The sequence below is a fragment of the Branchiostoma floridae genome, chromosome 2 (assembly GCF_000003815.2).
Source record: "Branchiostoma floridae strain S238N-H82 chromosome 2, Bfl_VNyyK, whole genome shotgun sequence".
Lineage (NCBI taxonomy): Eukaryota > Metazoa > Chordata > Leptocardii > Amphioxiformes > Branchiostomatidae > Branchiostoma > Branchiostoma floridae.
The window spans coordinates 14,268,209-14,291,066 of NC_049980.1; the positions used below are offsets into that span (position 1 = coordinate 14,268,209).

General features: G+C 42.0%; 3 protein-coding genes and 1 long non-coding RNA gene across 10 annotated transcripts in view; 3 read left to right on the top strand and 1 right to left on the bottom strand.

The window, feature by feature from the left end:
- LOC118408152 (dual specificity protein phosphatase 19-like) overlaps positions 1-590 on the top strand; it is a 5,977-nt gene extending 5,387 nt beyond the window's left edge. Inside the window, exon 4 of the mRNA XM_035808794.1 lies at positions 122-590. Coding sequence (XP_035664687.1) covers positions 122-271 — 150 coding nt within the window. The 3' untranslated portion in view covers positions 272-590. The remainder of the gene's footprint in view (positions 1-121) is intronic.
- Positions 1-3,564, top strand: part of LOC118408141 — a 14,449-nt gene extending 10,885 nt beyond the window's left edge. Inside the window, exons 7-9 of the mRNA XM_035808783.1 lie at positions 2,100-2,327; positions 2,742-2,885; positions 3,106-3,564. Of these exons, the coding sequence (XP_035664676.1) occupies positions 2,100-2,327; positions 2,742-2,885; positions 3,106-3,234 (501 nt within the window). The 3' untranslated portion in view covers positions 3,235-3,564. The remainder of the gene's footprint in view (positions 1-2,099; positions 2,328-2,741; positions 2,886-3,105) is intronic.
- Positions 3,565-3,892: 328 nt separating this feature from the next.
- Positions 3,893-16,541, bottom strand: LOC118408093 (glycine receptor subunit alpha-2-like). Of its 7 annotated transcripts, none has more exons than XM_035808744.1 (13): positions 15,356-16,540; positions 14,245-14,364; positions 13,523-13,746; positions 13,065-13,296; positions 12,477-12,710; positions 10,006-10,073; positions 9,431-9,681; positions 9,042-9,124; positions 8,680-8,829; positions 7,856-8,008; positions 6,269-6,492; positions 5,761-5,874; positions 3,893-5,431 (listed from the first exon to the last, which is right to left on the bottom strand). In XM_035808744.1, the coding sequence occupies exons 3-13, from the start codon at positions 13,733-13,735 to the stop codon at positions 5,153-5,155; spliced, it is 2,001 nt and encodes a 666-aa protein (XP_035664637.1). In that variant the 5' UTR covers positions 13,736-13,746; positions 14,245-14,364; positions 15,356-16,540; the 3' UTR covers positions 3,893-5,152. The 7 variants fall into 7 exon arrangements, with proteins under 7 accessions (XP_035664637.1, XP_035664631.1, XP_035664617.1 ...); XM_035808738.1 differs by having other exon boundaries at positions 14,245-15,205; XM_035808724.1 differs by lacking the exon at positions 14,245-14,364 and having other exon boundaries at positions 10,006-10,049; positions 15,356-16,541.
- A 1,064-nt stretch (positions 16,542-17,605) lies between these two features.
- On the top strand, positions 17,606-18,351 carry LOC118408171. Its single transcript, XR_004830266.1, has 2 exons — positions 17,606-17,925; positions 18,081-18,351. It is a non-coding gene; the product is annotated as an uncharacterized LOC118408171 (long non-coding RNA).
- The last annotated feature ends 4,507 nt before the right edge of the window (positions 18,352-22,858 follow it).

A 22,858-nucleotide genomic window follows, 5' to 3' on the forward strand; every position in this document is an offset into this window, starting at 1 on the left:
TGCTTGTGTCTTCTTGCTGCGGATGTCTCCGGGAGAATGGCAGAAGGGATTATGCACGCCGCCTTATATGGTATTATTTGATCACATGATTTCGGCTGACCAATGATCGTGCAGTGTGAATAGCAGACCATGCGTGCTGCCCAATAAAGGATTCCACAGACAGCTGGAGCTGTTAGAAAGGCGCGAGAGAGGGAGACACGGGGAGGAGGATGACACGAACGGGTCCTGCTCTCTAGTCAGCAGTCTTCCCGATCTAGACGACTGGGACTGATATCGATAGCTTTGTAGACCACTCGATTCAGTTAACGATTGTCTACAGGTTAGATCATAGCCGATCTATAAGAGAAAAGTTGAAGCTTTAATTGTGTGCTGTGTCCAAAACTGGATTGGATACTGAGAATCAGTTCGCACTGCATCCATCCTATATTCTTCTTGCTCTAGCCCGTTACCCTTGCCGAATATTCTGATGTATTACTTGGTGAAAAGATCCGATGTATAAAGTGCTGTGTATCTTTCCGACACTAAGTTCTGTACTGATGTCCACAAAACTATAGTCACAGTGCATGTGATTTGCATCATTTCTAGCTTTACGTCTTGATTCAGGAATCGGAGAAATGTTACATCTAATCGTACTTTTGAAAATTCGAGAGTACACAGCTATATAACTAAAAGGAATGCGTGTATTACAATGTAACTATAAAATATAGCTATTATAGCAATATTCTGCATTGATACTTGTAATTTTTAATCAATGTCAGAATTTTAGACATACTAGTAAGTTTACTTACAAGTTGTGAGTGGACTTACACATGTGTACTATAAGAGACGTTATATACAGTTTGTAATAATCATGCAAATTTTGAAATGAAAAAGTGTCAGTGAGTTTTCATTCAGGTAACAAGCCGGTTAAAATGCGTGACTTGTGTTAATTTTTACTTGCTATTACAGATGCGATACTGGAGTATTATAATGTGGTTTACTGGGTATGCAAAACAAACAAAATGCACGTCACAGGCTACATTGTAGTTTTATCCTGGGTAGTATCCTCTCACGATAGTTACCGGTGGCTCACCCTTTTGGTTGCCACCTTTTTTTAACTTGAAGCATGACCTTTTGCACTGTAACATATAGAAAACTTAAACACGTACCCAACAGCTCTCCCTGTTGACACAGAGATAAGATAGAGACTGGGAAGAAGCCAAGGCTGGTGTGAAGCGTACAGTAGTGGCGCATCATCGGACTTGCCCCATCCCCAGGGTCGAAGGATGATGATGAATTTATAATGACATGCCTTTGCAGAAACAGGCGCCTATGCACGCACTTGCCAATGCCCAAGATCAGATATGAGTACTTTGGTTTGGTGGTTAGGGTTCTTGACTTGTTCTAGGTCCGAATCCCTACTAGACCCTGGTGTTGTGCCCTTTGGAGAGGCCGAACTCAACTCAGGCAAAATTGAGTACCTATTTCGATTTTTGGGTCGTGTTTGATGACAGACAGACTTCGAGCATGTTAATGAACCCACCATATTCATATTGAGTGAGTATGGACCCATTCCGGTGTGGGTGAATCTAACCTTACAGTCACTTCATGATAGTATGTACCGTTGAAAGTCGGTTATGCGCAATAAACAACTGTAGGACAGAGGGAAACCAAAAGGTCCTTGCAATTGATTCATTTCAATGAAAAGTAGAATCTTAAAAAGATAAAAGGGTATCTTAGATAGGCAATACTTCTGACAGTGCTTTAGCATTTACATAAATTTGACCGATAGAGGCCCCTACAAATTGTAATATCATCATATTATTGAACTTTCGTTTAAAAAACGACAAAATATTGTTAACGCAAACAAACAAACCAGGGAAAATGTTACAAAATGCGAAAGATTTACGTCAGACATTACACCCTGGTACCATTTGGTTTCTGTATAAACTAGTAAAATATAAGCTCAACTAGGTTAACCTGTTGTTTGGAACCAGTTTTAGCTATCAAATCTATGTACAACTGACAAGTTTTTCTACTTTCTCCTCGTGATAGATATAGCAAAAATAAGGAGAACTGTACAATAAATAGAATGTTGATCTATGTGATTGTTCTTACAGTTCTTCTTCAAAGCGCGTTACATTCTCGGAGGAGAGCTTTACAGTCTAGGAGACATCGAAAATGGAATCTTGCGGGCAAACTCAAAGTGCTGGTACTGGCCGTTTAGACCGTTTTCAAAAGAAGACCCAAGACTGGTGTGTGCAGTCCTGGATACAGATCCACGAATCCACTTTGCTCTTGTGTGTGGGGCACGAAGTTGTCCCGCCATTTGCTGCTATACTTCAGAGGTATTAATTCTTAAGTTGGCATTACTCTATTGTTGCTTCTCAGGCTTGATTACATTAACTTATCATTTATGGCCTTTGATACTTCTTTGTAAAATGAAGATATTTTTTGGTGTGCGTTTGCGTGTGTCTATGTGTGCGTGTGCGTGTGCGTGTGCGTGTGTATGTGTGCATGTACGTGTGTTACAAATGTATTTGTCTTTTGCATACGTTATCGGTTTTATGTTATTATTGGTGCGTTTATATATGTACCTCAGTGTTATTCTTCTCTATTTCTTTTTGTTAGGCCTAGGTGGCCGCCATAGTCTTGTTGATGTTTCTGCCACACACTTGTGTGACTCATATTTGCACTTGTCCAATCAACATTTCAGAGTTCTTTTAAAAGTTAACAAGAGCACAAAACTCCATGTTCCGCAGGACATTGACACACAGCTGGACATGGCGACAGATGCGTACCTAGAGGGACACGACGGGTGCCAGGTGGATGTTGAAAACAAGGTTGTCACCCTGAGCAGGATCTTCAAGTGGTACAAAGAAGATTTTGGGGCATCCAAATCACAGGTACAGATTACCATGAACAAGTACACACTAATTGAAACATAATGCCATCTAATAGCACGTGACAATACATTGTTACCAGTGATGCCTAGCTGCAGTGTTCAATAGAAGCAGTCAGTGCCCTGTTTGCCAGCGCAGGAATCGTACTTGTGGCATGTGAACAAAAGTCATCGAAATGAATATTTCCAGAGTAATACGCCCCCCCCCCCCCTGTTCTCTCTAGGTGCTCCAGTGGATATATAACCACATGGGGCATGGTGAAAAGCGGCAACTGCTGGGTGACCTGCTGGAGGAGGGGACGTGTCAGGTCACGTACATGAAATACGACTGGGCATCGAACGGGAGGATGTAATTACTAGTACATAAATGAACGGACGAAGTAAAATAACGCAAGGTGGCCTAGCTAAAGGTTCACAAGTTAGGCACTTTTAATGTCGACAATCCAGTTAGCCTAATCAAACATTTAACAAAAACGCCCCTTCAGTTCCAGAGCGAGCTGCTAGAGGATCCAAACCTATATCACTTCTTTATTCTCTCGTCACAAAAGTAATGTAATGAACATAGCTTTATATGATTAATTTGATAAGTATTGATACAAACTGGTAAAATACACATCAATGACCGAATGCTGAATACCAGAGGCTAGAAGATCCATTTACCGCTTCGATATTATACAGATCAGTAACAGAGGAAAAAGTCTCTTTCAAAAGTCACTAACAATATTCGGTGGCATAAAAATGCGTACAGTACAAAAAGAGATATAGGTATACCGTCTAAAAATGTTGATGACATTCCATCTAAAACAGGCGTAGCTAAGTCGAAAAATAAAACGAAATACAATGGAATTTATTCTGAAGTGCATTGCATAATGGGCTATGTATATCGCACCTTGAATATTTAATGTTAACGTTATACAGTGAAACCTGTCCGAGCAACCACCTGGCGCAGGCAACCACCTGCCGTCAGAGGACACATTGAAACAGTCCCGTCCATTTTTACATAGTTAAGACCCCCTCGCAAGCAACCACCTGTCTTCCCCAACCGGCAACCACTTTTTTACAGTCCCAAATGGGCATTCAACCTGCCCCAACCAACCAAAATTGATTGACAGCAGCTAGCAGCCATTTTATTATAAAGAATTATGTACTAGGCACAGTTACCCTGGACTTCTTTTCTTCTTGTAAGGGAATATCAGTCAAGCATATTGACAATGTGCACCGTGCAAAATGATTATCAGTGAGAATTTTGACATACTGGTAGAGAAATTGAAAGCACTTGTTTGGGCTGTTCAAGGAAACAGACAACTACAAAATAAACATGTTTGATTGTTAGACAAACTCAGCTCTGATTGTTAAACAATGGTTTCTTGAAATTTGTTTACATAACAGCATGGGGATTGAAAACTTTGCATCTCTTGTAGATATGTTTCCTGAGAACTAACTGAAAGGTGTACTAGTATATCATGCAAACCGTATCATTTATCATTTTTGTTCGCCAACCAACCAACTTGTCGGGAGCAACCACCTGTCCTCAGCAACCATTTTTGCTCGGTCCCTTGAGTGGTTGCTCAGGACAGGTTTGACTGTACCCTTTTCATATACATTCGTACTAAAGCTAGGAGTGACCTTTACTTACAATTGTATAAACCGACATTTATGAATATATTAAGTATACGTTTCGCCTTGCATGCATATTTGAAACTCATACGATTATGCGAAATATCTGTATCATGGCCAGATTGATTTTGCATGCAATTAACAAACAGGTTTTGAATATGTTACAACAATTATCTTAACACGCAGTACATGATGTATTTGTCTCTCTTCTAGTCTATTCTCTGCGCTGCGTTTTATGACCAATACATTTTCGGTCGTAGGTGTGGTTCTATTAAAGTACATTTTCTTGTATACTCAAAGTTATTTTATATAATTGTTTTATGATAAACAAAAGTATCTGTACACAAACACTATACCATCACGTGTCCAGATCCACGTCTATCGTCCACGGCTGTTAACTTACACCCCTTATCCACAGACACTGCAACCGCGCCGTGACCACTGAGTGACCAAAAACTTGCTAAACGAATTTCATAGATAAGGAACGAACATTTTTATGCTTTTGTGTTTAGTTCTATATCCGTTGTCTCTTAAACCATACTTTTGCATCACTGCATCACATTCCAATTACGAAATCAGGGTCACACAAATTTAGGTCGCTGAACGATCGCTTTGCCATCGCCGTCTTGCCGAAAGGGGACCTTATGGTAGGAATTACAGGAAGTAGTGTACCCAGAATACTACACAAAATACCAGGAATAGACCAGGAATAAGAATTCTTGTCGCCCGGTCTATTTTCCTGGCCAGACGTGCAGGCCTCGGTGAGAACAGTTGTGGGAGAGGCGGTGGTGGGCCGGTCTGGGTGCCGGGCAGCCGGAACCGGACAGTCCGCTGGGGCGGCGGAGGGAGGTACTGCAGCAGGTAGTAAGGACGGCAGAAACGGGCCCGCGGGATGCTGACTTTGGGCTGGACAAGCTGCCTCTTCCAGGACTCCTGTAAACATCAAGTTGAATTAACTAGTCAATGGCTTCAACTGCACATGCGAAAGGTCAAAAGTGAACGCTCCTAACCTGTCGACAGTTTTTGTTTTGATACATCATGATACGGATGTGTTTTGCGTGTGTCTCAGAAGCTTTTATCTTTGAAATATCCTCCACAATACATTAATGTATCACACCGAACATGCTGGTAATTCAAGCTGTAAACTATTTTTCTTCTCCCGCTGTACAGCACCAGTAGGAACTGTCATGTGCAATCAGAATTTAGGTGAGTTAAGCATATCAAGCAATGAAGCGTCACTGAAAATCTGAACGAAAACAAACCTTTGCTAGGCCGGTGTAGTGGATGTAGTAGGCCACGGCTGTCTCCAACAGTCCACAGAACACCGCCATCAGGCAACCGGCCATCCACACGTCTATGGCACGGGTGTAGGAAATCTAACATACATGGAGATGGACAACGATCAACGATTCATGTCGTCAAAAACTAGAAACAAGTCAAAACAAAAAAGATTATTCATCAGCTATGAACTGAATTATATGAAGCTATTAAGGAATAACAACCCTGAAACCGAAACAGGGACTGACACTGACTGCCAAGCACCTTTCATCTGTTGCCGAAGCCAAATATCCGTTCAGGTCACCTGATTAAAGCTTCTAGTCATTTCCAGAAGGACAAAAAGGCTGATCTAAAGCTTTACGGTAAACGCTTTACTCTATGTACAAAAATATTGTGTAGAATCTCTCTATCTGGTTTAGCTGATTTCTATGTTGCCTGCTCCCTTCTATTACATACGGAATGAATCTGGATACAAATGAATGTGCAACGTACAAACTCCATTGGGTGCTTCAAGTCTGCTCCCATCACGATTGTTAGCAAGGCAGAGGCGCCGAGAGAGACCCGCCCGATCACCGCGGCAGTCTGAAACCCCATCCACGGACTCATCCAGGACAGCACGACGACCATGAGGGTGGGCACGAACGTCCTGAACACGTACAGCCAGATCCGCCGGGACAGGGACAGTTTGATCGTCAGGGTTGTGAAGGAGTTAACCGCTAGAGAGCAAAGTTACACGGTCAGCAGCCAGTGCCTGTAATGTCTTCAGTCCTAGGAAACTTTGATTAAAGTTATTACAGCCCTGAAAAAGTAGGGCCGGCAGGCATGGAGTTTGCTTCTTCAATGAGGTTAACCTCCTTGGTATCTTATCTACTTCATCCTAGATTCCGACCGAAGTGATCCAACAAATTACAATTAACGATGTTAAACTGAAATGCAATAATGACGCGTATTTTCAACTTCATATTGTAAAAACAATAAAAAGACGTACAATGTTTATTATATATCCTTGCATCAAGTATTCTACGCCTTAATCTGTTCACAGGGTGGAATACAAGATGTTGTAAGAACAGTCGCAGTACTACTTGTAATTCCATCACTCAGGTGTTCGTTGCCAGCGGCAATTAGAATAATAATAATGACAATAATGATAGTAACTATAATAGTAGTAATAATAATAATAATGATGATGATAATATAGTCCATTCCGAGATACCACGAGGGTTTTTAGACAATAATTGTAATAAGTTGGAATTCTTTTGAATAAAATAATATCTAAGCCCCAACAGCTATGATTTTTTTTTCAGAAAAGTTAATATGGAATTTCGAATCTATTTGAATTTCTTTTAATACTTTGGAAACATTTTGAAAGAGATCACACAAAAATCTCTTTATTTACAATAATTTTCAGACATCTGCAGGATTCTTTCACTTTTAGAAATATTTCCAAAAAATGGTAAACCTTGCCAAATGGTAGAATTCATTTATTGTCCCACAAAAGTTAGCCCCTTTTGTATGCCCGGTATTTTTTTTTAGATTTCACTGATGGGCACTGGTGGGTCCTTTGTGGTAGGCCATTGACATGGCACCCAATCATACTTTGCAAGGATGTGTGAATTGCTGTCTTCCTAGCCCACTGACCCAATATTACAAAAATGGTAAAAAAGTGTAAATAATGTCAAAATGCTGTTACCATTGTTAACAAACTGTTAGAAGTATTCTGTTCCACATCGTGAATATTTCAAACGTTCTACAGATCGGGGAAAATATTTAGAAAGTTCAAATAGCATTCAAAATATTCCAAAGCGTAAAATCTCCTGGACATATAATTGAAAACAATTGAAAACATTTGTCAATGATGACAATGGCAACCCTCGCGGTGACTTGGAACCGACTAAATGGCCTACCACACCACATGATGATGATATTAATACTAACAATAATAATAGCAGGATTTATCTAGGGTCGGTCGGAGGCACAACGTTTTACTAGCCCCTATGGTAACAGTAAACAAACGCCAAACACTCACATACGCAAGGTGAAAACTTGGCGTGACTTTTAAGACTTAAAAAAAGTACCTACTTGGACCCGGGTCTCCGCAGATGTCCGTGTGATGACTACAGTTGCCCACGTGGTGACCACAATCCCCACATGTGGAACAGTTCAGGAAGGCCGACAGCATACAGTGTTCTACGTCATAGGTACACGCCTCACGGAAGTATGGGCAAATAACATCTGTGACAACATACAACGTAAAACTAAAAATTTAGAAATTAAGAAAACACGAAAGAGCAATGTTTTTCCCACACCACAGTGTGAGTGCATGGTGACCATGATGTTTGTGATGGGCAAGAGCCAAGACCAAGACGGTGGTTGTCTTGCTCTTGCAGTCCCTAGCATGAGTAAATCGAGCTAGCTTCTATTGGTGTTCTACTACTGGTCAGGCTCCAAGCTTGATGACCAACGTCCTCTAAGATAGTAGAATTGGAAATATCCTAATCCTTTATACATAGAGCGTAGAGAGCCTTTTGTCAGACTGAGAACTGTTTGTTTGAGTTGAAGGCTGTGAGAACTGGTTTCCAAAGTGACAAAGAATTCTGATCTACTATTGGACTGACTTTCATAGTACTAAACAAATCATGCGTTGTTCTGGGAATCTCGAGAAGGAGGCCCAATGAGCCCCCAACAGCGAGAGATTTTGTGCCACAAGTTATAGTAATGGACTGTTCCATCAAAAAATTAGATAGCTATGCAAACTGTCTCCTAACGTTTTCATCAGATGCCGGTATAAGTGGACCTGTCAACGACATACATTACATTTTTGTTTGAACGACAGATGCTATCCAAAAGTTGCGAGGTCTCACAAGTATAGACACTGTAGATCATTGTATTGAACACCCGCTCACCGTTGCTGTCATTGGCAAAGAACGTGCTGTAGGTGGATTCAACAGTTGCCCCCATCAACCTGAACTGTGAGACAACATTGCTGGCGTCGGATGAGATGGGTGCAATTTTGCTCTGCGCTGACGATACCAGTGTAAACCGCACTCCGTTGTCTGCGATCAGAAATACAAAACATGAAAGCATTCATTTAAAATGTACATGTGGAAACTTTCAGAAAGGGATTGTCAACAACTACCAGGATCCAACATTCATACAAATCCAAGGAAAGGATCTTGAGTTATGGGTCCTAGCACACATACACAACCAAGAGAACCTGCTGTCATAAGGTAAAAAGAGAGCCAACCAGAAAGCACAACAAACCTACATGCATGTAGTTGAACAGGGCACTCCTGGTCATCGAATGGGTAGCTATGTAAATCCACATTACATCGCACCTTCAGTACCTTTCTGCAATGATATAACCAACACTCATATACATGAGCAAAGGCTGAAGATCTTCAGTTTCACATAAGGTAAGTCAAGTCTACACTCATGACAACTTCTACAAGTCAAGTACGCGACATATTTACCCTCTTTTGGTATGGTATTTCCTTGTCGCCATTTTCGAGGAAATGAACAGCATCTCTTTTTTCGAAATGAAGCGAAAATCGATCTGAGTGTAGATGTCATCCATAGGATTTATTCATTGACGTTGTGGCCTAGGCAGAATCACAGCACTCATAGAAGGCGTGCATCTATATCTTAGACACTTACGTCATCTGAAAGAAAATGAAACCCGAGCTGTGCAGCCACATCTTCAGTGACACGTCCAGCTCCTCCACGGCACCGGTACTCGGGTGGACCCTCGGCTTGGTGATCCCCTCAGTTCTCCTGACTTTGTTCCCGAACATCAGGGCGGGAGACCAGAGGAGGGTTGCCGGTAGCGGCATCCAGCCTGACGGTACCGCCCCGGTCAGACGGTCATCAACCCAGGCTAGATTGTACTCCACCGTCATGGAGAGATTCTAAAAACAAATTAATGTTTTATCAGTGATACTGTAACCTTGTAATGTTTCGGTCGTTCTATGTCGGGGTGACCAATTCACCAACTTAATACCGATGTTTCTAACTGTACATGTAAAGTATTTGTAAAAAGCTCTTTCGCGAACTTAGAATCTTCATTTTTCCCTACTGCGAAACTATATCATTGCGAATGTGCAAAACATTATCAAGTTGCTAAATATTGCATGGCACCAGGAGTCCATTAAGTGTCTATCACCATATACAGTCAGTTGAAATCGTTGTATCACAAAAAAAGATTTCTCTAAAGTAATATAACTATACCTTACCGCATTCTCCTCTGAGAGCCAGTCAACTCGTTTGATGTAGACACCTGTTGCAACGTCAAACCATTTACCTGTTAATGACAGAATCATTAATGAACTGTTGTTAACTTGACAGAATGTTCATCTAAACAGAATAGATCTTGCTATACGTTGTGCCACCTTTTCGTCTCTGCCAGCGCTAAATGTTCGGTAGGATTTACTCGTCACATGTAAGTATATACTTTATTATTCACGGTGGTCAAATACGGGCTCAAAATCTCCCATGTCTAGCCGAATTCGAACCTTTTTCCATGATGTTCCATTTGACGTATATAATTCGAACCGAACCCGTGTTCTATTTAGGTCATCTGCGGTCATTGCAGGTAAAACCGTGCTTTCTGGCATTTCCCCCCTAACTAACTTGAATCAGGCGAAAAACATAGTTTTTAACCAATATAAACAATTTTCTGGACAGTACATCTATGCTTTCACTTTGTTTGTGACCTGTAATATGTAACGAAGCTACTGACGTTTTTGTTGGTGACCTTGAATATCATAAGTGTTGTTTACACCGGTGTGACAGCGATCTCACCCCCCCGGCGATCTCGCCCCCCCGGGGGGCGAGATCACTAGCGTTTTCGCCCCTCTTTAGCGTTTTCGCCCCCCCCCCCCCCAGAGCAGCTGGCTACTACATATTACAGGTGCGCTACCTGGTACTATACTGCACCTGGGGAGTAACGTATATGGTGTGTTACCTGGTACCTATATGGCACCTTATTACCGTACCGTAAGATGTCATACCTCGAAAGTCGATATTATATTGTTCGGTGGAAACATGACATTGAAATGAAAAAAGGCAATTTTTGCAGCTGAGGTGGCATAAAACAGTGCTACTGCGAACGTATAAATCAACACCATCTATGGTACGGAATACGTCAGCTATATGTTTTCAATTTGTCACAGTGTTTTCTTTCTTGTGCTGGAAACATTTCCAAAGCACTAACAAAAACACACGTGAATAATAGTTTCTCATTATAAACACTATCTACGCGCAAGTTGATATAGCTGTTGCTAAATGCTACACAAACACTGGTAAAGTACCTGTCTTAAGAAACACGGGTAAAAGCATCATTTCCTAAATACTAGAAAAAACAGTAATGTTGGAGGTGAAGATATCCATTGGCCAGGTGCATATACCAAAATGTGCGTTATTCTAATTAATACCTAATATTTGCATAATTATTAAAGACATTACATAGTTCTTTTGTGGTCACTTCATTGTAGAGACTTCATATTGGAGATATATAGGTTGCTTGAGGACAGGTGAATACAATGAAATACATCTTATGTCAAGACTCAGGTATATGCAATAATGGGATTTACAAGGGACCAAACCCTCCTTGTCTGAAACAAGTTCAACTATCTTATTACCATGTAATTACGTTAATATTGATACTATGAATGGAGTTATGTATCAAACTCGTGTACTTATATCATTCTGAAACTACATTTTGTGATTTATACCAATCAACTTCTAAAATGTCATGTAAACCCATTTGGGGGGGGGGCGAAATCGCTAAAGGGGGCGAGGTAGGGGGGCGAGATCACTAGCCGGGGAGGGCGAGATCGCTAGTGATTTCGCCCCGGGGGGGCGAGATCGCTAGTGATTTCGCCCCCGGGGGGGCGAGATCACGGGGGGGCGAGAACGCTGTCACACCGGTATCAATTACACCCTCCCGCTCTCCGTGCGGCATGACATGCGTGTAAACATCGTTTAAGATCTCCACCAAGAAGAGTCCAACATAACTCATTGACGGCTCAAAATGAACGTAACGGTTTTCCCGAGATTTCTGTTTTTGGGATTTTAAAAAAATGCCTTAGATTTTGAATTATTGGTAATTAAGTGCGAAAAATGCCATTTTTACGCATATTTTTGACTGTAACTTTGCTTAAAATTAAAAATAAAAAAATCCCCAAAACAGAAAGTTTTATTTGCCTCTCAGATGACGAAAAATATAAAAATCGAGAATTTGCCATGGCACTTGCGGCCCATCTTATCAAGAGTATGGTCGAATTGAAGGCCTTCCTTGAAACAAAAAATGATCGTCTTTGGAAGCAAAATCGAAACAAAACAACTATCTCAATTCAAACGGGAAGATTCAAACTATCTAAAATTGCGAATTTAATCTTATTTTGAATACATTTTCCTTGTCATAACATCTTGTTTATTTTGAAATATTTTACGGTTAGCAAATAGTAGGCCTCTTGTAACCCGATACTCTGTCGAACTCGCATAGCAACGGGAAAGAATACCCTAGCAACCGACCGCCGTGATTGTACATTTATGTAACGTAGTAGATTAATACCAATATTTTGGACAATGATTTATTAGCACAGTACCAACACACCTCTCTAACAATGTGAGGAATTGGTGGAATTTTTTACTTGACAAATTTCTTGTCTATTTTCTTTATTTGTTTGTATTTTTTGTTTACCGTCTTTTCGAGGACTCTCGTTCTTATCGTATCCAGGAGGTAGGGACTCGCCATTCTTCCACTTGAGGAAGTCCCCCCAGCTAGCGGAGTCCGTGACACCAATGCCGCCCGAGGCGAAGGCAGCAGCCATGTTTTGCGCCGATATGGTTGTTGTTGTGGGAGGGGGTGGGGTTGTTGTCGGCGGGGGTGTTGTTGTAGGAGGCTTATAACAGATAGACTCTTCCTGTATTTCCCCTAGAAATAAATGTCGATTGAACGGTATGATAGAACTGTTGTAAATCTGAATGTAAAGTTTGTTATTCCGTTTCCAAAAAGATTATTCCAACGGAAACACAATTCGAATTTGATAGACTTTTGAAACCTTCAGACATTTTGATAGTTGATCTTTCGAACAGCGAATCAAAGCCTACGTCATCAGGAGTTCAAGAGCGGCAGACGTTGGGGACATGCATTGAATAGAATCGAAGAGAAATTCACAATATCATAAAAGAAGAAAAGAAGGAATTTACGAAAACTAGAAGAATGTTTCACGGAGGTATGAGATCTTCGGTTTCTTGTTTATCTCAGACGTACAGCGTCAGGTCTCACCTACACACTCGCAGATAGAGCGCTCATTGCTAGTGCAATCTCTGTCCTCGTATCCGTCACCCTTCTTTATTCTGACGCAGTTTCTATCGCCCGGGTCTCCATCCTTCCATGATAGGTATGGCTCCGTATTATCATCACAGTACCGAAACTCAAATGTAGTACCCTCTCTCTTCCTCCTCCTCCTATCGCTACTCTCTTGCTCACCACCACCATCACTACCCTCAGTCACAACCTACAGGACATACCAAGCAAACATTGGATGAGTACAAGAGTGTGAAGAATGTGTATCCAAATTGAGCCGTGTGCTGATTTGCTTTGAGTTCCCACATATCTCAATTCCCTTACACGTAAGATTACTCTAAAGACTTGTGTAATACATTTCTTACACATTGTAATAAATTGCAAAATAGAGACACAGTGGCTGTCTCTCTGTCATTTTGGAATGAACTGACACGAACCTCGACTTTCCTAATCCCGATCCACACATCTTTGTCCAACTCATCGTCCGCTAACCGCATGAGAATGTTAAACTCTGCTTCATCGTTTGCCATCGCAAGATGTCCTCCCTTGGACAGACAGTTCTGCTCAGCTTCCGCGTGTCTTTTGTCTTCGTCGACCAGGAGGTACATCGATGGGGAGTTGTAGTAAGAGGCCCAGCCATCGCTGGCCATGCAAGGTTGGTCTGCAGTATAGCAAAACCAATTCTCAAGTCAAGACACATCCATCAACAAAAAAGTTTGAAAACTTAAATTTGATCAATCACCAGTTCACCATTACTTATCAATTGTCTAGTATACTTATCATTGAAAATCTCATGTATTACCCTTTAAACGATGCCAACATAGTGTCCGACCCACTAAAGAAATATTAATACTTATGATCTTTATTGCACGTTCATGCCCGTGGGCTTATTGCAAACAAAGTTTTTTAAGTGTAGTCATGACAATCAAGGAATCACTTTGAAGTACAATGTATTTTCAGTAATATAACACATTATGCTAATCATTAAAAACAAACGACATAGGATCAAGGGAAATTTTCCCTACCTATGGACTCACTTGTTAGATACAACTCGAGGTTGTACGATCATAACAAAAACAGATCATCATGATAAAGCAACAAACAAGTCTTCCTATGATATGATATGTAATGTAACGCAACAAGCAAAGTTATCACACACCAGTGACTCTGCTGGTATCATTGAACAGATCACTGCAGATGTCTGTTCCAATTCTCTGACTGATAAGGACCTTGTCTGGCTGCTTTGTCTCTCTTCAAATGACACTCCCTTTCTGCCACGCTACATTCGGCAACCAGCTATTATCTACACGCTACATTAACCAACCTGCAATAAATACACGTTACAACAACCTACCCACAATAGGTTACGCCATTAAGTTTAACCTCGGTGACATTATGTTGCAAATGATGTAAGCATTAATGGTTTACGATTATTGCCCACAAAGTGTGTGTATGTATCATAACTACAATTTACTTTATGGTCTTCCATAGCTTCTTTTTAAGTCATAGTTCTAGCGTCCTTTTGTTTAGTCGATATGAAGTATTTTCTGTCATTTGCATTGAAATGTGAAAAATGCTGTCGGCGGCAGGCGACGTATTTATGAGCCAAATTACGAGTAACATAATTGCTTTCTTCATTTTCCCACAACACGTATTACGAGGAATAGTATCGGTTGATGGCTTAGAAGAAACAGCAGCCGTGGGGGGAATTAGATGATTGTCGCCTGAGACTGTGCCCACGACCATTTACTTTACGTCTTGTGCAGTTTAGTGTCTTATGTATCATACTTTTTGTTCCCGATAGCTGCCCGGCCGGGCCACGGTTTGGAAATATGACGTGAGCCTGTTAAGGCTAAGTCTACCTAAATATTTTCAGTTAGCCAATAAATTTACCCGATGATTACATGTCTCTGCATCTCTGTTGTTCCAAAACCTACCGTATATAGCTACAGATAGTAATTAGTACCAATTAATGTCCCAATACCTCAACTGGTACGGTAGCAGCCTACAGCGGAGCTCCTTGTTCTGTTACACTTGCTAAATTATATTCAAACTGGGAGACACCGGTTCTATCCAGGGTAGGGGCATCTTGCTTGGGCCTGCTCCCGAAAATGGGGGTCCTGTGTTTGAGGAGGTGCGACACCTCTCTGTGAAATATACCCTGCTACTGAAACAGCAATGTAACTCGCTGTCGGTCTGAACGAATACTAGCTTACTGTCTCAAAGAATGCATGTGAAGAAGACATGTTCTTAGCGCTAGCGCCATTTACCTGCCGACGGTGTAGTATTATTTCCACTGCCAAGCACGGTCCCGCACAGGAAGAAGCCCAGCAGCCCTTGAAGGGAAAGTAACAGCTTCATTTTGTGCCTCAGCCTTTTAGCGAACTACGGTGGCCTTGATCATGGAGGGAACTGAACTATCATCTTTTTGGTCTAGAAGGGATGGTTGGGTCTTAAATAATAGATGAAAGCAATTTGGGCGCGGTTTTGTGAGAGTACTCCTAGTTCTGAATCACCTATCAAACCATGTGACTTTAACGGTCTCATGGGACTTTGCCAAATCGTGACATCCATCCGCAAACTGGCGCAAATAAGCGCCAATTGGTCGCCTGTAACTGCGATTTTTGGATTAAGAAAATCGCAATTCAAATACGTCGCCAATGGGTCCAGGTAGGCGTAATTTATATACTTTATAATTGAAAAACCGTCTATCACCTCTTTTTGATGCATTTTTTATCACTGTACATGTATATTTGTTTTGAATCCGGTGGCAATACTGCGATTTCCAACTACCTGCTCATCTGGGCTTCATACGCAAACATGATGCGTCTCACGTAAAGGTGGGGTCACACCTGCGTATATATTTGAGTCCGTATGAGGCGCGTATGGGAGTATTTGCCTCCACCAGGCTCCACAGGTCGTTGTAAAAATAATAGGCATGTGTGACCCCACCTTAAGTGTGACCGCAATGCCAAAGGAAAATTGGCACAAATTCGGTGCATTATTTTAGCGCGGTGCAGTGAGATAAACCTTGTTTGATAAACTTGTGTGGTCACTTGATCTCCTGAGACTCTGAATAATAGTCCATCCGTATTTTTTAACAGTAACAGTATTTTGGTTCTCCTAGTCTTGTTTCTTACTTTCGTACTTTACTGGTGTTTACACATTCAAGATGGGCGCAGGTTAACTTTTACCCTAACCTCTGAATACATGGGTTTGGTACAATACATGTACATGCTATCCAGGTCTCGCGTCACTATGTAGTCCTAGTGAAATGACAAATATAAATCAAGTATGACCCAGTTGTAGCCAGCGCTGTTGACATGTAGTCTCTACCAGACTCCCGCCTGGTCGAGTAGTAATAGGGAAATTTGGCCAAGTTAGGAATAAAAGCCTAGTAGGAGTTAATTGGCCTAGGAGTTAACTGATCTCGCTGGATAGACTGACTGAAACCTGAAAAACTTATTTGTCTCTATTTGGCCAAATTCTTCTTTTTTGTCCAGCTGACACGTCTGCCTGGAGACTAGTTGACATGCCTTCACTCCCTTGGTGGACAAGAAGTACTAGCATATGAATGAATGAATCTACTATCTTTCCTGCGCTGTGATTGGCGATGCCTATATTAGGCGAAGACCCAATCCCATATAAAGGCAGGATAGACTATTCACATGCAGTTTGACGGACTCCTCCCCACAGCCGGTTCGTCGACGCCATGGCTACGGAAACACAGAAGATCCACAGAAAGACCGCCAGCAGGTTTTCGGGGTGTAGAAGAGAGACCGAGTATTTACCTCGTTTGCGTTTACAGGGAGTATAGAATTCGAAGATTGCCCTTTTAGTGTCATGAAGATTTCGTATTTTATTTTGCTTTGTGAAACTGCGAGAAGTTGTTGCTGTGTAGGGACGAATGTGAGTTGTCTGCGTTTTGCACGTGTATCGCTCTTTGTCATGCTGAGGTCCGTTCTTCTCGCAGACACTGGCGTGCCGGGCATTATGTATGGGTTATGGAAGAAAGCATGCCTCACTGCGAGAATAGACGCTTATTTTGGGCGTTTGTTAGACATCACAGGTATATGCAGTACTGTCTGAAAGGACGTCGACGGAGAAGGCAAGTGACACCGCCGGCACGGCCGACCCCAGCATGACTGACGCAGCAGCCTTGTGAATGAGCCGGACGTTCCATAGCAGAGCACCAGTAACACTGTTTTTGACAGTGAGACTCACCAGGACAAGTCTGCGATATCTACGACCTTCTGGGAACGGGTAGGGAAACTTGCCGACGACAGAGAAGATAGAGTAGTTTCCTACGGGCGTAGGATTTACAAGCCAAGCAGGTACGCAAGGTTTTGAGCTCGCCGCCATTTTTGGCGTCTTGTGGAATTTTCCATTTTGATTTGTCTTCCTACGTTGGCTGTTTTTTCTAGTGGATCCCTCGGCTGTTTTCTTTCTTGTTCCTTCATGATTTTATTTTCCTGTTTTTCCCCTTTTGTATGATTATGGTGTGTTTTGTTGGTCAGCAACTATTCTGTCGTTCATTTCGTTTAGCGACTCGTAATTTGCATATGTTTGCGCATCGCACATGTTTCGCGTGCGCAGGTGTGAGTGATTCTATTTGGTAAAATAGGCTTGGTATAATTAATTTTGTGTTGTCTCATTTGAGTTAGGTATGTTGATACAGCTGAGCCACCGCTAGGGCTGCCGTTTACCCCGTCTTTTCGCCATAGGAGCCTTTATGAAGCGGTACAACGTTGTTCCAGTTTCCGCACGCTCGGAGCAGAGCCCGACCTTTTTTTATCAAGAAAGAGTCGGAGGCTTCAACTTATCACTGGTAGCTCTATGGGTGAGTTACGTTGTTTGAAAGCCTTTAGACAGTATTTGGTATAGTTTTTTGTCTGCCTATCACGTTTGTTGTTGTTGTATGAGTCGAACGTATTGCCTTATTTTACGTATTTTCCTTTGTTTTTTTCTGTATATTTGCTTTGTTTAATTTTGAAGTTAGGTTCGGCGATTCTGGGCATTGCATTTTGTGGACCAGCCAGCATTCAGCAACCCGAAAAGCTGAGGGACCAGGCCTCAAGACGCTCGGACAGCTGTCAACCATTGCGGCAGTTTTCCTAAGGTGTGTCCTATATCTCAGCTAGAGGTTGTTATCTTGTTGCTCGTCAGGTCGGCAGACAACCTCGAGTTTGTAGCGAGATTTCAGGTGATTTGATTTTTGTTTATGAGCCGATTTGCTTTTTGTTGGGTTTCTCGCTTGACAGGTTCTTGGACAACCCTAGGTAGAAAAAAAAAAAGTGTTTGCAGTTTTTTGTCTGGTTGGTGTCATGCAATAGTTTGTTGGACAATTGAACTGTTGGACAGTTTTTGTTTGCTGTTGTCGTACGACATGCTGTAAACAACCCCAGAGAGATAACAAGACTGCTGGAAAGTTTTGTTGTTGTTGTCATGCGACAGGTTGTTGGACAACCCCAGGTAAGTAACAAGACTGTTGGACAGTTTTGTTTGTAGTTGTCATGCGACAGGTTGTTGGACAACCCCAGGTAAGTGTACAAGACTATTGGATAGTTTTGTTTGTGGATGGACGACGGGTTGTGGGATAGCACCAGGCAGGTAACAGGACTGTTGGACAGTTTTGTTTGTTGATGTACGACAGGTTGTGGGACAACACCAGGCAAGTAACAAGACTGTTGGACAGTTTGATTTGTTGATGTACGACAGGCTGTGGGACGGCACCAGGCAAGTAACAGGACTGTTGGACAGTTTTGTTTGTTGATGTACGACAGGCTGTGGGACAGCACCAGGCAGGTAACAAGACTGTTGGACAGTTTTGTTTGTTGATGTACGACAGGCTGTGGGACGGCACCAGGCAAGTAACAGGACTGTCGGACAGTTGGTTTGTTGATGTACGACAGGTTGTGGGACAACACCAGGCAAGTAACAGGACTGTTGGGCAGTTTGGTTCGTTGATGTACGACAAGCTGTGGGACAGCACCAGGCAAGTAACAGGACTGTTGGACAGTTTGGTTCGTTGATGTACGATAGGCTGTGGGACAGCACTAGGCAGGTAACAAGGCTGTTGAACAGTTTGGTTTGTTGATGTACGGCGGGTTGTGGGACAGCACCAACCAGGTAACAAGACTGTTGGACAGTTTGGTTGGTTGATGTACGACAGGCTGTGGGACAGCACCAGGCAAGTAACAAGACTGTTGGACAGTTTGGTTTGTTGTCGTGCGACAGGCAGTGGGACAGCACCAGGCAGGCAACAGGACTGTTGGACAGTTTGGTTTGTTGTCGTGCGACAGGCAGTGAGACAACGCCAGGTAGAGTAACAACAGTGTACGACAGTTTTTTGTTTGCTGTTGTCGTATGACAGGTTGTTGGACAACCCCGGGTAGGTAACAAGACTGTTGGACAGTTTTGTTTGTTGTTGTCGTGCGACAGGTTGGTTAGATAACCCCAGAGAAGTAAAAAGGCTGCTCGACAGTTTTGTGACGCTGTGCTGTCGTACGGCAGATTGTTGAGCAACTCCAGGAAGCCAACAAGACTGTTGGACATTTTTTGTTTGTTGTTGTCGTGCGACAGGTTGTTAGACAACCCCAGAGAAGTAAAAAGGCTGTTAGGCAGTTTTGTGGGTTGTCGTACGATACATTGTTTAGCAACCCCAGGTAAGCAGCAAAACTGTTGGACATTTTTGTTTGTTGTTGTCGTGTGACAGGTTGTTAGGCAACCTCAGAGAATTAAAAAGGCTGTTAGATAGTTTTGTGTGTTGTTGTACGACAGATTGTTGAGTAACCCCAGGTAAGCAGCAAGACTGTTGGAAAGTTTTTGGACTAGAGAAGTAAAGAGACTGTTAGACAGTTTTCTGTTATCGCACGATACGTTGTTACAAATTTGTTACCCAGGTGTTAGTGGTTGGTCGCACGACAGGTTGTTTAGACAAGCCTAGGTAGGTAACATGGCTGGCGGACAGTTTTTTATTTTGTTTGTTATGCGACAAGTTGTGGGACAACCACAGGTGGAGTTTAAGACTGAAGGACAATTTTTGTGTGCTATGGAGCCGTACTATTAGTTATTGGACAGCTTCAGGCTGATAACAGGACTTGGTTTTCGTTCGGTTTGTTACTTGACAAGTCGAGGGACAACTCTAGGCTGATATAGTTGGTCGTGCGACAGGGCAGCCACATGTAGGAAATGAGAATAGTACAGTTTGGCTGGCTGACTACGACAGGTTTTGGTTAACTTCGTGATGGTACATACCGAGACTGTCCGATACTTTGGTGAGATTTGTGGCATTGCAGATTGTTGATGGACCCCGTGTAGATAACGAGAACGGCAAGCAGTTTTTAACGCGATTGAGAAAATATCTACAGAAGCACTGAAGTCGAGGCCGACAATTGTGAAGATTACGGTGTGCAATGTAGAGAATAGTACGTCGTGGATAGTATTAGGACGGACAGCACAAGATTAAAAGTTGGCACTTATATACGTATAACTGCAAGGAGTTTGAACTAATTACGAGTATCATTCGTTCGTTTTTCAACACGCTATTGTATCGCTATGATTCTTGGTACACGTACGTTTTCTTTGAAGTACAAGACACAGAGCAACATTGTCGTAGAACATTCGTAACCAACGACGTATTCGTTAGGTGGTACAGGTTTTCAAGACTCAAGAGAAAGGATACCTTCATCCCGAAGGACATGCAATATGATAAATATGTTACAGGAAGCATTCAGTACAAGGCGCGTGGGTGTGATGCGAGGACGTCTGAAAATACCACCTCAAGTTCAGCAACTTAGACCCACCAGCCAGCTGAGAAGTACACGCAGCAAACCATATGGGAGGACGGCGTACAGGCAGGGATGGTGGCCAAGCAAAGGGATCAAGAAGTTTAAAACCAGACTTAAAATTCAGAAACAGAGAGACAACAGCCCCAGAATTTTTTTACTCTCTCGTACGTTCGAATTGTGACCTGAACTTCCATTTTGCCTTAAAGTAACAGAATATGTTAGAGGGCGTCTGTTAAACGCTTTCTTCGTAAAAAAAAAAAGAACATCTATACTGTCATAGAGTTCACTGTAGGGATGACCACTGTATTTGCTTGTTTTTAATTAGAACACATCAACGTCAGAAGTTGTCCAGGAAGTGACATGTTTTCGTTGTAATGTTGAGAAACAACTAGTTATTAAATCGGTTTGCTGTTTTCGTCTGTCTCCATTTTCTTTACTTGGTAGTACGTTCCAGCGCTTATGGTTTATAAGTAATTTGAAAAGGAGCATGTTTAATATAAATTGCCATGGATAAATACAGGTTCGTGTATCTTGGGTAGTAATTTGTTGATAACTTGACGAGGCACGAAAGTTAAAAGGCAGCAGTTATTTTGTCGTTTTATCGAAACATTTAGGCCAAAGTCTAATTTTGTTTCGTAGGTAGATCTGACATGTTTAGCTGTAATGAGTCCAAAGATGACGCTATAAAAGTTTCAGGTTAATATAGCCAGTATTAAAAGGTCACTGCTTACTTTCTAACTGTCAGCCTTTATTGGCACACACAGGGTTAAGGCTTATTTATAGAAGACATGAAGGTTTTGCTGCACATAATATAGAATGTCTTCAATTTATCACATATGCTTTCCAACCTAGACCTAGTAATATAGGGTTGGCTACCCAGCGCAAAACGGCATTGGCCAAAACTGGTTTCGTCAAGTATGTATCAATTCAAGGGTTAGTGGATTTTCCAGAGAGGTTGTTATCAGTGAAAAGCTAGAACAGAAGTGAGGAGGACTCTAACACTTCAATACAGATTTTTTGTTTAGATACAATTATCCCAATGTATGTGACGTAGCTTGGTTTGCTAAACGGCAGTTGAAACAAATATTTGAAACCGAATGTCGACATTTTTTTGTTTATACCCGAGTTCTGATAGGGAGAAATGGGATTATATTGGGTATTTATTCTTGCAATATGTCTGGGCCATTTGTGTACGTCGAATTTGGAGAGATCCGTTATACGAAAGTTACATCTGCTGCGATAATAGACCATTGTTACGTACCGTGTCTATTCTATTTATGGGGTTGGAAGTATATTTGGAGTTTGCAACATCTGACAGAGGACACTTCTAGTAGTTTTTAGAAGAGGACCGCCGGCGATGCAGGAAATAAAAAGTATTAGACTGCACATTAGTTTTATTGTAGTTGATTCACTTCCGATAAGCAGGACACGAATAAAAGAATAATGAATGGAGGTTGGGGTAGAAAGGAATAGAGAATGATGGTGTGAAGAACTTGGCGGATGAGAGTGGGAGAAGTAAGGATGAGAGTGGGAGAGAACGATAGAGTCAAGGAAGGTTAAGATGAGATTGGGGATAGTAGGAGGTATGGATATTTATGAACGATGGAGTGAAGGAAAGTTAGGATGAGATTAGGAATAGTAGGAGGTATGCATATGTAAGAAGGAAGAATAGTAGCGCCAATATTGTATAGTGATTGTTATGGTAGGTCTGGACCACCACCCCTATAAGTGGTAGAGTCCGCTAGTGGTTACGTCACGCACTGTGTGGTGCTGGTTGTTTACCATCATGGAACGGTTCCATAAGAAGTTGTCAATAGACTATGTTGAGTATGTTGACTATGCGTCCACTGTCGTCCTTGAGTATACACCGCACGCGTTCCCTATTAGCGTGGAGTCAGCGGTTGGTCTCCTAGAACCCACACACGCACCAAGAAGCTTGGATGCCACGCAACTCAGGTAATGATACTAAAAAGAAGAGGCGCG